The 13961-nt window shown below is 54.2% G+C and overlaps 1 protein-coding gene across 1 annotated transcript in view; it reads right to left on the bottom strand.

The window, feature by feature from the left end:
* The window catches only part of GRIK3 (glutamate ionotropic receptor kainate type subunit 3), a 121932-nt gene extending 108272 nt beyond the window's left edge, over nucleotides 1-13660 (bottom strand). The window contains exon 1 of the mRNA XM_074850831.1: nucleotides 13536-13660. Coding sequence (XP_074706932.1) covers nucleotides 13536-13650 — 115 coding nt within the window. The 5' untranslated portion in view covers nucleotides 13651-13660. The remainder of the gene's footprint in view (nucleotides 1-13535) is intronic.
* Between the last annotated feature and the right edge of the window lie 301 nt (nucleotides 13661-13961).

Here is a 13961-nt window from a genome sequence, read left to right as displayed (position 1 = left end):
TATAAATAGACAGGCACATGTACAAAGTCAGTCTTGTCTACTGAAACACACCACTGGGATTGAAGGTAGCTGCTAGAAGAACAGAGGATTGTTTATATTTGACACTTTTATTTATAACTTTAATCTTAAGTGAAGTTGATAATCTGTGCAAAGACAAGCTCTACATTTTAAAAAATGATATCGGCTTCATCTGAGATCTTGCAACACACTTTCTGGATAACCCTTTCCCCATGATGTAGATGAATAGGAAAAGCAACTAAAGATCCTATTTCCATTCAAATATTATGAGCCAAGCCTAGATATCACCCTGAAGCTAAACGTCCAAGGACTCATTTTGAATTTCTTCTAAGTAAAGATGACAAAAACTGATTTTGCAGAAATAAAAATGCGTAAGAAGAAAAGTGCATAAAATGAGGAAGAAAATGGTTTTCTTTCCCTATAAAGGAAGAACAGATCTTTAAGATTTTATAGACCAGAAATTTAAACCAAGAACCTCTTTTTTACGTGTCCCTGTTTCAGCTTAAAATGGTAATGGCATTACTGCAAAAGAAAATTGCACCGTGATGGCATCTAGAGCTGCAGGAGGTGCAGGTCTCTGCAGCGAGCTCCAGTGAGGTTGCTGCTTCTGCAGAACTGGAGCCCAGAGGAGAGGGACGAGGATTCAGCGGATTTTCCTGCGGCTTCTCCTCTCCCCTCTCCCGTCCCAGGTGCGTGCCTGCCCCGCATTTGCTGTGGACTGGCTGCCGAGTGCTGGCTGCAGGAGAGCTGCCACTGCTGCCGTGGGGAACCAGCTGCCCACCCTCAGCCTGCTCCTGCCCCTGGGAACCCCGCGGGGCTTCGCCACGCCTCGGCATTTCTGGGCACCACTTAAGTTTTCAACTTCTGATGAGATGGTTCAAATCAGGAAAACCCCGTCTCTGTGCCAGACAGTTAAAACTGAAAGTAATTAAGGCAAAATCTTTTCCTGCAACAGAAAGTACGGAACATGTGGAGACAGCACAATAATCAGTGTTTCTGCCATTGTAAGCCCACAAAACAAATTGCATTTTGAATGAGGCACATGGAACAGTGACCTAAGTATAAAACTTATCTTGACCTCAGAACAGAACGACATTTTGTCTCCAATTCTACTAATTACAAATGCCGAATTCTGAATATTCACATTTGAGAAGGATTCACTGCTTAAATGTTTAAGAAATCTAATAACAGCAAGATGCCGTGAAGTTTCTCCCTTTGTACAGACGGTGCTGAAATTCCCAGACCTGCTCTCAGAGGCGGTTTCTGCCCAGCTCGAAGGGAGCAGACACCAGCAGCAAATCCCCCAACTGGGGGAAGACCGAACGCGGGCTCTCCTTCCTCATCTAAACTATCCGTAAGCTTCAGGTTTGGTAATTCTGATTCCTCTTACTTCCTCCCATGGTTAATTCTCTAGACCAACCCTCTCCTGGCTCACAGAGGACAGCCAAACGATCTTCCATTTACTCAACTGCACAAGCCCAGCGTACCACGTCAGTGATGGGGAATTACATCGTCCTTCAGCGGGGGCGAGCCCACCTCCGCTGGGCACAGGACACAGCACAGGGCAGAGATCCCAAATTAGATTAGGAACAATTTAAGCAGCCTATAACGCAAAGCAGAGCCAGAAACCAGGGCAAAAGTGACCTGAAGCATGATTTGCAGTGAATGTCTTTTTCTCTCATAAATAGGAGAGACACTGTGGGATGATTATCCACCCAGATTTATCTCTGCAGCTCCTTGTGTATCCTTCTGTGCTTAAAAATGTCTCACTGCCCTTTGCATTATTGCATTGCCCTTTACATTCATACCACATAAACCTCTCAAGTACCGTAAAACTTACAAGGTGTAATATAATGTCGTGGTTTTTCTTTTACACACCATAAACAAAAGTCACTGAAAAAGGAGCACAGAAAGGGAGACGTTATTTGGTCTGACAACAATACAGGAGGAAAATATATATACAAGTATACATACATACACTCTTACACACTTAAAATCCCAGGCTGGATTGATTATCTGGCATTGATGGATCACTTTAATGTATTACGTAGATAAGGAAATTGATTATTCAATAAATCACTGTCTGCACTAAGAATCCGGTGTTAAAAAAGAAAGAGAAAATATTATAAATCTGTCACGCACAGGCAAAGAAAAAGCTTATACCTTTAAGGTTAATCACGATGTACCTTTTGCTGCACATCCAATGGAAGACCAACATCTCGGCAGCGCTAAATGACCCGTTTTCCTTCCCAAAGCTCTCGAGGACGTGAACTGTCCTTGCGTGGCTGCGAGGCCGCCCCGGCTGTTCCTGTGGCGAGCTGACGGGCAGGGTGAGCCCCCGCGCTACTGCCCAGCCGGGGCGGCCACGGACGACCACCAGAGAGGAAGAAAGTGCCCCAAAATGCCGCAGCAGGCGGGAGGCTGCGCGGAGGCTCTGCCTTCGAGAGTGAAGTGTGGCTGCAGCCTGCCGGGAGCTGGCTCGGGGGTGGGGAGCACCCGCACCGGCGGCATGCAGAGGGGGGGACCTGCCTGTGCACCCCGAGCTATGGGGTGTGGGGGGAGAGCAGAGCCGAGGGAGTGGGAACGCCACAGGAATCGGAGCAAAAAAAGGAGAACAAAGGAAAACTGAAAGGAAAAATGGAATATCTAGGACTCAGAGAAACCATCCACCTCTGTGTCCCGCTGGAGAGCTGGCCAGCAGGTTTTCTAGGCCTGGCTTTGGCAGGTTGGCCTCATGTTTCTTTCCCAGTAGCAACCTTACTTCTGCTTCCAAAGGAAAGGAGTAGGAACTAGGTGAAGTCGGAGGCTTTTAAAAAACTCGGGCAAAACATGTCATTGGAATGCCTTATAGCAGTATTAATAAATAACAGCAAAAGCTAAGCTAAGAGACATGCTTTAGAAAGGAAATACCTAATGGCTGGATGCTTTCTCTGGGGAAAAGCGTTTGAAATAGTCTGTGATAAACTTCCTGTAACAGGAATCTGGAGGAAAGAACACAAATACTCCTACAAGTTATGACTACAATATTGCCAAGCTGAGTTATTTCTAAAAATCTCCAGGTCGCATCCTGGTGCCATCACGTTCCCGTGACTCTCAACACAGAAAACAGAGCAACTGCTCCCAGTCATGTGTTGGCAGCGACTGGGAACTGCTGCGAGACGTTACTTGACGAGAGTCCCACAGGGCTGACACTGCCCCAGAAGGCTGAAACACGAATCCTCTGGAAACCGCCTTCTTGCCCAAGAAACTCCGCTGCCTGCAGCGTAAAGCTGGAGCCAAGGCGATGGGCGAGGGGCTGGCGCTGTGCTCCTCAGGCAGGGCTTGTCTTTGCTTCTCCACCATGGGGGATCCTGTGTCTGTCGCTGCCGCGCTGCGGTCAGATGTCACCTGAAGAGCAGCAGCCCTGTGACGCTGTCAGAACTCTTTCCGTGTATAGAAAAATGCAAGCGGTTATAGAAACCATTAGGAAATGGTCTTGATCTGCTCTAAGTTTTACTAGAAAATATATACCAGCCACCTTTGTGCAGAATATGAGAGATTAATAATTCCCCTCCAGTGAGGCATGAATCAGAGAGATTCAGACCGAGCAGCACCTGTTCACTTTAAAGAAAACCTTTATTTATATGGCAATGAAAACAGCCATCTTTTTTTTCAAACTCCCAGACACCGTAGTGATACAGACACACACATTATTCTTCACCGATGACTTAAAGGCCAACTTTCCAGCAGAGCAGCTCCCTTTGGCAGAGGCCGTTTGGCGTTGGCAGCGCAGCCCCCCCCAGCCTCGCACCCCCGGAGCTGTGGGGCGTGCGGCTCCCGAAGCAGAGCCTGGGTCTGTCCTTCATGTGAAAATCTGTTCTCGGATCCTCTGCCGAGCAGGTGCTGTAGCCATTTGCTCCGTTCATAACAAAACCAGCCCTGTTTCTGACGTGCAACTTCTGCTGCAGCCAGGGAAAAATTCCCTCAGCCCGTGTGCCCAGGCAGGCGCGGTGTCTCGCAGGGGGTGGAATTTAAAATTACTGCTGTGACTTCCTTCCGAGTGCTTTGAATTCACTGCAAAACTAACCAACAAGTCTAACACTTCAGTCCCAATAGACAGCCGTAACTCAGCTAAATTTGTGGGTTATACCAGATTTTATTTACTGTTTCATCCTGGGAGATAAGTAAGAGATGACAGCCATCTATTCATTAAAGTGGAGGAAAGCCGCCCACAGCTGACGCCGGTTCTCTCACCATACACTTCCACATCTTTAATCGAATTTGGATTTTGCAGTACCAGCTCTGTTATTTTAAGAACGGTTTATGTTCCGATTCACCTGGGTATTGGTGAGTTGGAAGAGCTGGTCTGTTCACCTCTAAGTCCCCAATTCGAACAAAGGACATGCTGTAGCAATCAAACGTCATTACCAGCTAATGAGTATCCAGTGGCCTATGTAAGAGCAGTCAGTGGCCTCTTCCCATTCCTTATTGGACACAGGAACCTCCGTTACAACCCGAACTGCTGCAGTGGCACTAATGAATGCTCCTGAAGCTACTGTTTGCAGATGTCAAGGATGGAAGGGTAATTTAACTCAATCTGTCTCAAAAGCCTTTGTAACACGCCTAGTGCTGTGGTACCTGGGAATCCGGATGCCCCTCAGTGGGGATCCCTGGGTGCCCAGTTTCCAGAGTGGTGAACAAAGTGCAGGGCACAAATTCAGGAATTCATCTGAACAGTTAAGTAATTGTAAGTCTCTGTTTCATTCCTCTAATGTTAGCTGGTTTATTTGTCTGATTAAAACCTCTCCTGAACAGTGATGTTTTTCTGACTCAGTAACTACACAGACTAAACTCCTAATCCAAGGTGCAAATGCTCTTTAGTTTGGTGTACTCTTTAGGCTTAGTGTGCCTAGAGCAAAAGGCCAGGCTGTACTTCAAAGAAAAAAAAGCAACCCTGGGGATTCTTCTCCAGGTGGGTGAATCTTTGGTGCATCATTTCCCAGCAGGGCTGAGCCAGACACCAACCGGTGCCTCTCCAGACCTTCCCCAGCAGCGCTGGTGGCTGCTGCAAGGTGGAGGAGCACTTCCCCGCGGCCTGGAGTGTGGGCTGGCAGGGGGGGCTGGCAGGGGGGCTCCATTTGCTCCCGCTCTGCGACACCCAAGTGAGCCACCTCGCACCAAAGTCAGGCTCTTGCCCAGGCAGCCGACAAAATGTGTTACAGCATCTTTCAGGCTGCCTGGGAGAGCCTTTACCTGGAAATCCAGAGGGCACAGGCAGGAACAAATTACAGCTGAAAACCAGAGCCCTGTTTCCAAAATCTGCTGCGCCCAGATCTTTAAGTTTATCACCATCGTGCAGCACCCCCGTGCCTCCCCAGAGTGACTTCTCAAGGGAGTAGTTACTGTGCAGTCTCACTCCTCCTGATGCCAGGCTGTGCTGTCCCCCCATTTAGGGAACCTCTCATCAAGAAGCCAGAAATCCCGTACTTCCTTTTCCCTCCTCTTTTCCTTTTGCACTACTAAGCACTGTGGCAGATGTATTCCTCCACTCCCACAGCACCCTCTTCATCTCGTTATTTTAAACCCTGTGATCACCGAGGGACCCCTCTCTTCCCGTGCTGGTGCCTCGTTACCTGCAGTTACCCAGCGCACTCCCCTGCCCTGCGCGGGCTGTCCGGCCCCCCCAGACCCCGCTGCCATCCTCCTCTCCTGCCCCCCCAGCCAGACGGGTTCGTGCCGGGGGGGTATTTACTAGAAGTGCATAGTGACAGAAAACAGCCTCATAAAGTGAAATAACTGGTGGGTCTTCTACATCAGACATGGTGGTGTCCTGGGTGAATTAGCCCAGCCCAGCTTGCTATTTAAAAACGGACAGCACCGAGGTATTTGCTGTCCCCCCAAACTGTGTGCCCCGAATAACCCGTCCTGCGGCTGAGAAGGGCGACGTGCGGTGCCGCCGGACACGCAGCCCAATCCTGGGGCCATGGGGAGGTGCCTGCCCAGCCAGGGGCACGCTGGGGCCGTACCCACACAGCCCAGCCCTTGCGGCTGTTTCCCAGGTCATGACGCTTCCCTGAATGTCCCAGGCCCAGGGCGGGTAATACTGAACGTGCCGGTCACTCCCTTACTACTTCATAATTCTGATTTTTATTCTATGGCTTTGCCCCCACACTGAGGGGTGCTGGTTGTTGGCTGGGGCACAGCAACAAAACCCAAAGGCTGGCCGGGTCCCTGGGCTAAAACATTAAATAATACAGATCCAGCAAGGTGGCCTTTTGTCACCGCTGGCCAGGGTTTGCTGTCCCCTCCTCGCTCGCACTGCTGCAGAGGCTGAACGATTTGGGGTGTGTCGAGGGAAGTTCAGAGCAGCACTGGGGATTGCGTCTGACGCACGGGTACCCCGCGGCTCTCCTCAGCAGCGTTTGCAACCAAATGGCATTTTCCTGATTATCCTCCCTCCCAGAAATAACGGAGCAGTCGCGTCCGTATTTGTGTATTCATGCACAATGTCTAGCTGCCGATTTAAAGCACGAGGACTGATGCTGCTGAGCGCTCAGGTAACACTCGACATGGCGAGCGCCTCGTAGTGCAAACCTGAGAAATGAAGCTGTAATGTCAGAGGAAGGTTCCCTGCAGGGCAGCACAGCGAAGGGGGGGGGGGGGGGGCGGCGGGAGGCGAGAGCAAAGGGGCTAACAGAGGCAGCCACAAAGAAAAGCTGGTGCTGGAGCAAAGACAAAGCGGTGAACTGAGCCTCCCACCTGCCTTAAGAGCTCTTGTTTGTGGTAAGGACCTGCATCAGTGTTAGGCTTTGTCATAAGTACCAGCACATTATCCCTGTTTTTACTGTTAATGACAACAGTAGTAACATGTGAAACCCCACCACATCGGAATTCCCGCTACACCAGCCCAAACCAGACAAGCCCTGCCTGAAAAAACCCCCTCGAGTGTCTGAGGGGCGTGGGAGCCCACGGAATTCGCTGGTGGAGCCTCAGGGTCCCCCACGCAGTCACTGCAAACTGCAATGTCTGCAGTCACAGCAGCTTCGATTCTCATGGCTTTGAGACAACCAGCGCTCCTCATGTCGCATCTCTTCCCTTTGGCAGCATCGCCATAGCGCAGTTTTTCTCCTCGCCTTCAGCCCTCAGCTCCCCTCCAGCATTTGCCTCTCCCCCCCTCGCCCATTGAGTTGTGGTGCTTTCAACTCGTTATCTGCCGTACCCAGAGAATTCCACCAGTCCGTCTTCTGAGTATGCAAAGGAAAAACACAAGTCTAGACAGCATCACATTAAACCTCTCGCCAAAATGAGGGAGAGGAGATTGCACAGCGTAACTGGGGGAGAAACGTAATACGCGGGATTATGAGGCTTAGTGCTTGCTACAAACAGAGTGCGCAGCGTCGGGTTTTAGTTGATAGCGTGTCTCCATGAGAGACTCCAGCATCGAAGCTATTCTGGCAGAGCTGCTCCCTGCAAATGCTTGGAAATTCGGGATGATAGCTGCTAGAAGCAAGCGGCGCTGGGAGGAAGGTGGCAGAAGCAGGCAGGGTGGGAGCGGCGAGGCGCAGTGCCCTCTGCTGATGCTGGCCCGCAGGCTGAGCCTCCGCCGAGAGCCGGAGGAGCTGGGCTGGGTCAGGACTGCGAATTTAGTGAAACTGCTACCTGTACCCCAGGAGCTCTTCATCAACCAGGACAAGAGAGACCCAACTTTGCTGTAGATTGAATTACTCTCAGCACTGTTCTGTGCGTGACTGCGTCGTAAAGGCCTTACAGAAATCTTTTCATAATGTCAACCTCCATTTAGTTTCATCAATAAAAACAGCCAGAGATGGAGAAATTAAGTTTGGAGCGGTGGATTTACACCTGGCTGGCAGCAAACCCAGAGGCAGCAGCACTGCCGGAGCGGGCAGCCCGCGCCGCGTCCCCCCGGGACAGAGGTGCCAGGCGCTGCACAGCCACCGCCTCTGTCCCACGCACAAAGTCCACACGAGGCTCCTTCGCCACTCAAGTTCTGCACAAATCTGCCGCCTTCCAGCCCCCGGGGGATGGCAGCATGCTGGTGCCGCGGGCGGGGGAGCGCCCGCTCCGAGGAAGCAGCCCAGCACTAAGTAGGTCTGTTTATTTTGGCGGTACTCCTGCCCTATGATGAATGAGGGTCTATTTTATTCTGGTTTGTGGTTTGATCTTAATTTCCTGTATGAAGTTCTCAAGAGGATGCCAAGATCAAATAATTAGACTATTCTGCGATAAAGAGGTAACATTGTTATTCAAATGTATTCAGAATTAATTTACCACCAAACAATTTACACTGCCACCCTTATATCCTGCTGAAATTACTGGAATATGTTATCTGACACACAAAGCATCTCATGACCTGAAATAACTTCATCAGCCATTAAATGCATGAGTGGTGGGTGTGTGGCCACAGAAACAGGCATGGAAACGCAGGAGAAGCCACAAAGGCAACAGAGTGATTTAAAAACAGGAAAAACAAAACAAAACAAAAAAATATAGCACTTTACTTGCAACAGTGAACATGCAGAAAGCAGAATCCTGAGGCAGCCGGTGAGCGTGCTCGGCCCCAGGAGGTTCGGGGGCCAGATCCCCATCTCAGCACCGCGTGAGGCACCGTCGGCGCCGCTGCAGACTCCCACCTGCAGCACCCAGGGCTCCGTCCGAGCTGCTCCCGGCGCGGGGCGAGGTGCCCCTTGGCCAGGGGACGCCCAGCTCCGCTGTCTGGGTGCTCACCCTCCAAACCAGGGAGCACACAGCCGGGATGGGGGCAGCCAGGCTGCCCGTGGGGAGGATCCCCCCAATTAACATTTTCTGAGCCTGTGGGCTGGTCTCAGGTGCCGCGAAGCTGCTTCTCTGAAGCTGTTTGCTCCACAGAGGGGGAAGCGTATCGATCGTAGTTCAATTCCTGCCCGCTCCTACCCCGCCACGTTCCATCACCTCACCAGCCACCGAGAGGAATTTCTCATTCTTCACAGCCAGTGACCCCCAGGCCGCAGCGGGGGCTCAGCCCCACTCGGGCTGCAGGCAGACACACTCTGCTGGCGTTTCAGAGGAAAAGGGTAAAAAGTCACATCTCAGCCAGCGAGCGCCCCGATTTCTGGGTGAGAACCCCCCCGCCACGGGGCTGGGGGTGCAGGTGGGGCTCGGGCCCCTCTCACAGCCAAGTGCCATCCGACCGGCCGGGCCGTCCCGCCACCCCTCCCCGCAGGGCCCCGGCCAAACCGGCCATCGGCCGGAGCTGAGCGGAGGAACGCTGGAGCTGCCTTGCTGAGGATTCCCTCCCCGGCATCCACGTACCCCACAGCCACGCAGCTCCCAGCCCCGCGGGCACTGCCTTTTTCAGCCTGCAAAAGCCTGCTTTTGCCTTTATTTTTAAAAATAAAACTTCATTTGCAGAGTGTGGGAAGGTGATTTCAAAATAAAATTCCAGACAGGCATAATAAGCCTCAGAAAAGCCAATCACACAGAGGAGGATAATTATCCACAGACTTTGTTTTCTATGTATTTATATAAAATAATCAATGATTTTTTTTCCACACAGACTCCAATCCAATTTGATTGTCTTTTCTGTGTTACTTGCAAATCATACAAACAATCGATGCCCTGACCCCTTCTCTATGCAAACACAGCTCAGAAAGAGACTACAAGAAATAAAATCCGATAAATTCCTCAATGCAGGACTGTTTGTTTAAAAGCTTAGCTGGAGCCCGATCCTGTTCACAGTGACTTCAGGGATACAAGGGTGGGACTTTCAAACACGCTTGAGGTATAATTATTGCCACAAATAATCAGCAGGAATACAACCTTAGCAAAAAAACCCAGAACAAAAGCAAGAACCCAGAGGTGAAGGTGATTCCATTTAAAACGTAGAAAGCAAAATGAAATCCCTCCCAGGCACGGCGCGCTGCTGCAGAGGAAGGGCAAGGCGAGCGTGCAGCGGGGATTTGGGGGGACCCACGGGCTGGGCAGGCTGGGGACCCTCCCTGCCTGTCACCCCCGCCCGCAGGGGGGGTGGCAGAGGCGGTGGCAGAGGCGGTGGCAGGCGCCACTGCTGCTGTCACGGGAGCAGGGGGGCCAAGGGGAGCGATGGCAGCGGGGCTGCGTGGTTTTGGCGTCACCTCAGCAGCACTTGAATACAAACAAAACCACTAATCAACAAATACAAGTGCTAAAATTGGATTGACGGCTCCTGTGGCCTGTTTTTTACAATTACTTATTAATCTCAAACCGTTGGCATCCGTCTGAGCTGCACGTATGTCTTGCTAACACATCGTCCATCAGAATAATCACTGTGAGTAATTTCTGACGATGCTTTGGCAGAGCACGGCAACGGAAACCGGTCTGCGGAGAAACGCCGGGCTCCCCGCGCGCCACCGCGCCCAGTCATCCCGCCTCGCTTCGCTAGGGCCTGTGCCATCGGGCTCTACAAAATGGCATCAAGCTCTGTCTGTCACTTTGAAGGGGTGCTACTACTGCTTTTTAATCTAAGAGAAAGGTTAGATAAATAGGCTATCTGCGGTACCTCGATCATCCTGCACTCCCTGCTTTCGCTATATGAGGGGCGCGATATTGCAAACGCTCAGCTGCTCGGTGCAGCACTTAATAACAGGTATAATCTCACTGATCTCATCCGCAGTCGGGGCTGGCAGCATCACAGCCTGCCTCTCAGTCACACTGGTGTAAACACGGAGTAACTCCACTCACACCGTTACCGTTATCTGTCTTTATACCAGAATAACTCAGGGATGAATTGAGCACCTTGCAGTGGATCTAGATGGTGTTCTCTGATACAGCATTTTCAAATATTTAACAGATTGCATAATAATTGAACAGGTGTTGAATAAGCTTCAGATACAAACTCCTACTTAATAACAAAAATCCAGTAATGAGGCAGATTCTCGTTGTACATGTATATGTATAGATTATGTTTAGATGTGTAGATTAAATATTTATATTTTACTCATGAGAGAAAGTGTGCTTTCGGCTTTTCCTTCCCTTTCTTAGCTATCTCTCCCTGTATTTATTTTAATAGTCAGCTTTGAAAAGTTACCTGTTTCCTCTCTGGTTTGATTTTCAGTTCTAAACCAATACTTATTTAAGTGTTCTCCCTTCTTGGCATAACCTAATAATTAAAAGAATTACTTGAAAGCCAGGGCAGCTTTGCACAAATTAATGCAGGGGGAAAAAGCTGCAATCTTCCAGTGGGCTGAAGAAGAGGTCAGAATTATGCCAGGTTTAGCTGAGAGCGAAGGTAAACACTGATTTCCCTGCAGCTCCGTTTAAAGCCTTTTTCTGATCTTTAAGTTTCTTATTTCACTGCTCAAGAAAAAGGCTAAATGAGGTGCTGGGTGCTGGGGTATTTCTCAGCAATTAAAGCAAGGCTGTTCCTGCAGAAGGCACAGCAGTGCTGGCAGAGGCGGTGCAGAGCAGTGCTCCCACGGTGGGCAGCCCTGCCTGCCTGCCTGCTGCCTGCTTACCTCCCTGCCTGTCTCCCTGCCCACCTCCCTGCCTGCCTGCTGCCTGCTTACCTCCCTGCCTGTCTCCCTGCCCGCCTCCCTGCCTGCCTGCTGCCTGCTTACCTCCCTGCCTGTCTCCCTGCCCACCTCCCTGCCCGCCTGCCTGCCCACCCGCCTGCCTGTCTCCCTGCCCACCTCCCTGCCTGCTTACCTCCCTGCCCACGGCCTCGCTGTGTTTGCCCCAGCCCAGCTGAGTGACCCCTCGCCCGGGTCCTGGTGGCCCCCGAGCTGAGCCGGGGAGCCGCAGGCAGGGGGGAGCAGAGCTCCAGCCGGGGCGAGTGGCTCCGGGGCAGGGCTGGCAGCAGCGCCGGGCTGGCAGCTCCTCCATCCTGCCCCGCAACTGCATGGAGCCGTCTAGAAAATCCATCTTCAGGGCAACTGGGGCACCTGGGCTTGAGACTAACCCTCGCCACGGGGACACTCCGGGGCCCGAGCGTCCCCCACGAGCCCCGCTGCTCTTCCCAGGGGTCTCGGCGACCTCCGCCCGTTCCCTGCCAGCCCCGCTGGCACGGCCGCAGCCCCCCGCACGCCCCCTCTGCGGCGCGGGCCTGGCAGTTCGCCGGCTCTGGCCACTCGCCGGCCCTGGCCACTCTGGCCAAGCCGAAAGCCGGGCGAGCTGCAGGCCCGGCTGCCCCGGGACCCCCGGCAGTGCTCGGGGGGGGGGCAGGCCGGCGGCATCCGGGGGCGCTCTGCCACGGCAGGCGGGATGACGCCTGCTCCCCGCTGGCGCGGTGGGACCGGCGAAGCCACCGCAGCGTTCCTGGGAGGGGGCTCCTGTCTGGCAGAGCCCCCCCCGCCGTTCCCGGCTGCGGCTGAGCGCGTCGAGCAGCTCGGCAGGGCCAGGCCCCGGGGGCAGGGCCATTAACCTTTCCCACCGACATTTCTGGCACTCGGACAGGCACAGGACCAGGTCTGCCTGGCGTGGGGCTCCCAGAGCCCGGCGAGAGCAGCTGCTCGCCCGGCAGGAACCCGCCCTTGGGCGAGGGACGAGCTGGGCCGCGCAGTCGCCCAAACCGCGCTGGAGGTGACAGGGTTCCCTTCGGAAGGCGACTGTCCCTCGGCAGCCGCCCGTGTCTGGCTGGCTCTGGCGTTGCTGCGGTGCAGTTGCACCGGGATAAATAAGACCCTTTTCCCCCCTTCAGAGCCCTCGCAGATGGATGCAGTTGGCACTCGTTTCTCTGGGTCGGGATCTGGTCCCTGGAAGTAAAACCCGGCCGGGTCATTTTTACTGGGCAGAAGCAAATCCCCGGGAAGGCGCAGGGGTGGCGAAGGACTCGGGATGTGGCAGATCAGCTCCGTCCTTCGCACGCCACGCTCCAAACAAGTATCTCCTTTAATTAGAAGGACCGTAGACTCTTTCCCAAGCTGCTATCTGTGCAATTACTTTATGTAACACTATTAAAAATTAATTTTCCCCAGAACCTCAGCAGTTTAATGAAACACGCCTGGCCCTCAGCACGGCGGAGCCAGCCCACGGGCAGCAGGGCCAGGGTCCACGGGCCCCCCCGGGCTGCCAGTCCCTTGTGCTGGGCACCCCCGGCCCTGGGTCACAGCACCTCCGCACAGCACCCCCACTGCAGCGAGCTCAGCACCCCCCGAGCACCGGGCACCGCTGCCCTCCCCGTAGCAGGCTCAGTACCCTTCTGCAAGGGCTCAGCACCCCTCTCCGGGGGCTCACCGCTCTCTGGGGGCTCAGCACCTCCATCCAAGGGCTCAGCACCCTTCTCTGCGGGCTCAGCACCTTCATCCAAGGTCTCAGCACCGCTCTCCGGGGGCTCAACACCCCTCTCCAAGGGCTCAGCATCTCTCTGCAAAGGCTCAGCACCTCTCTCCGGGTGCTCAGCACCCCGACCCCTCTCCGCACGGTGCCCAGCACCCCCCCAGCCCCCAGCCCGGGGCTGCCGCTCGCTCCGGCCGCGGCACCGCTCGGTGCCGGGACAAGCCCCGCTCCGCTCCGCGTCCCGCCCGGCGCCCCCCCGGCCCCGGCCCCGCGGGGAGAGGCGGCCTTACCGATCCGGATGACATGCGGCATCCCGTGCGAGCTCTGGCCCCAGAGGCCGCCGACCAGGAGCGCTGCCCAGTATTCCCAGAGCACGCCGCGGAGCGCCGGCCAGAGATGGGGCATCGTTGGGGAGGGCGCGGGCCGGCGCGGCCCTACGGCCCCAGGGGCAGCGGGGGGGCGGGCGGCTGCTGCCCGCGGCTCAGGCGGAGCGGCCGGTCGGCGCCGAGGCCGGACCGCTCATGGCACATCTTAGTGCGGCCGCGCCGGGCCGTCCCGCGGCAAACCGCGCCGCGCCGAGCCGAGCCTAGCCGAGCCCAGCCCAGCCCAGCCGTTCCGTGCCGAGCCGAGCCGCTCCGTGCCGTTCCGCTCCGTGCCGAGCCGCTCCGAGCCGCCCCGGGCCGGGCCGTGCGGTGCCGGTGCCGGTCGGGAGGCAC

The sequence above is a fragment of the Strix aluco genome, chromosome 26, assembly GCF_031877795.1.
Source record: "Strix aluco isolate bStrAlu1 chromosome 26, bStrAlu1.hap1, whole genome shotgun sequence".
In the NCBI taxonomy this organism is placed as follows: Eukaryota; Metazoa; Chordata; class Aves; order Strigiformes; family Strigidae; genus Strix; species Strix aluco.
This window is presented reverse-complemented; position numbering and strand designations above follow the sequence as displayed.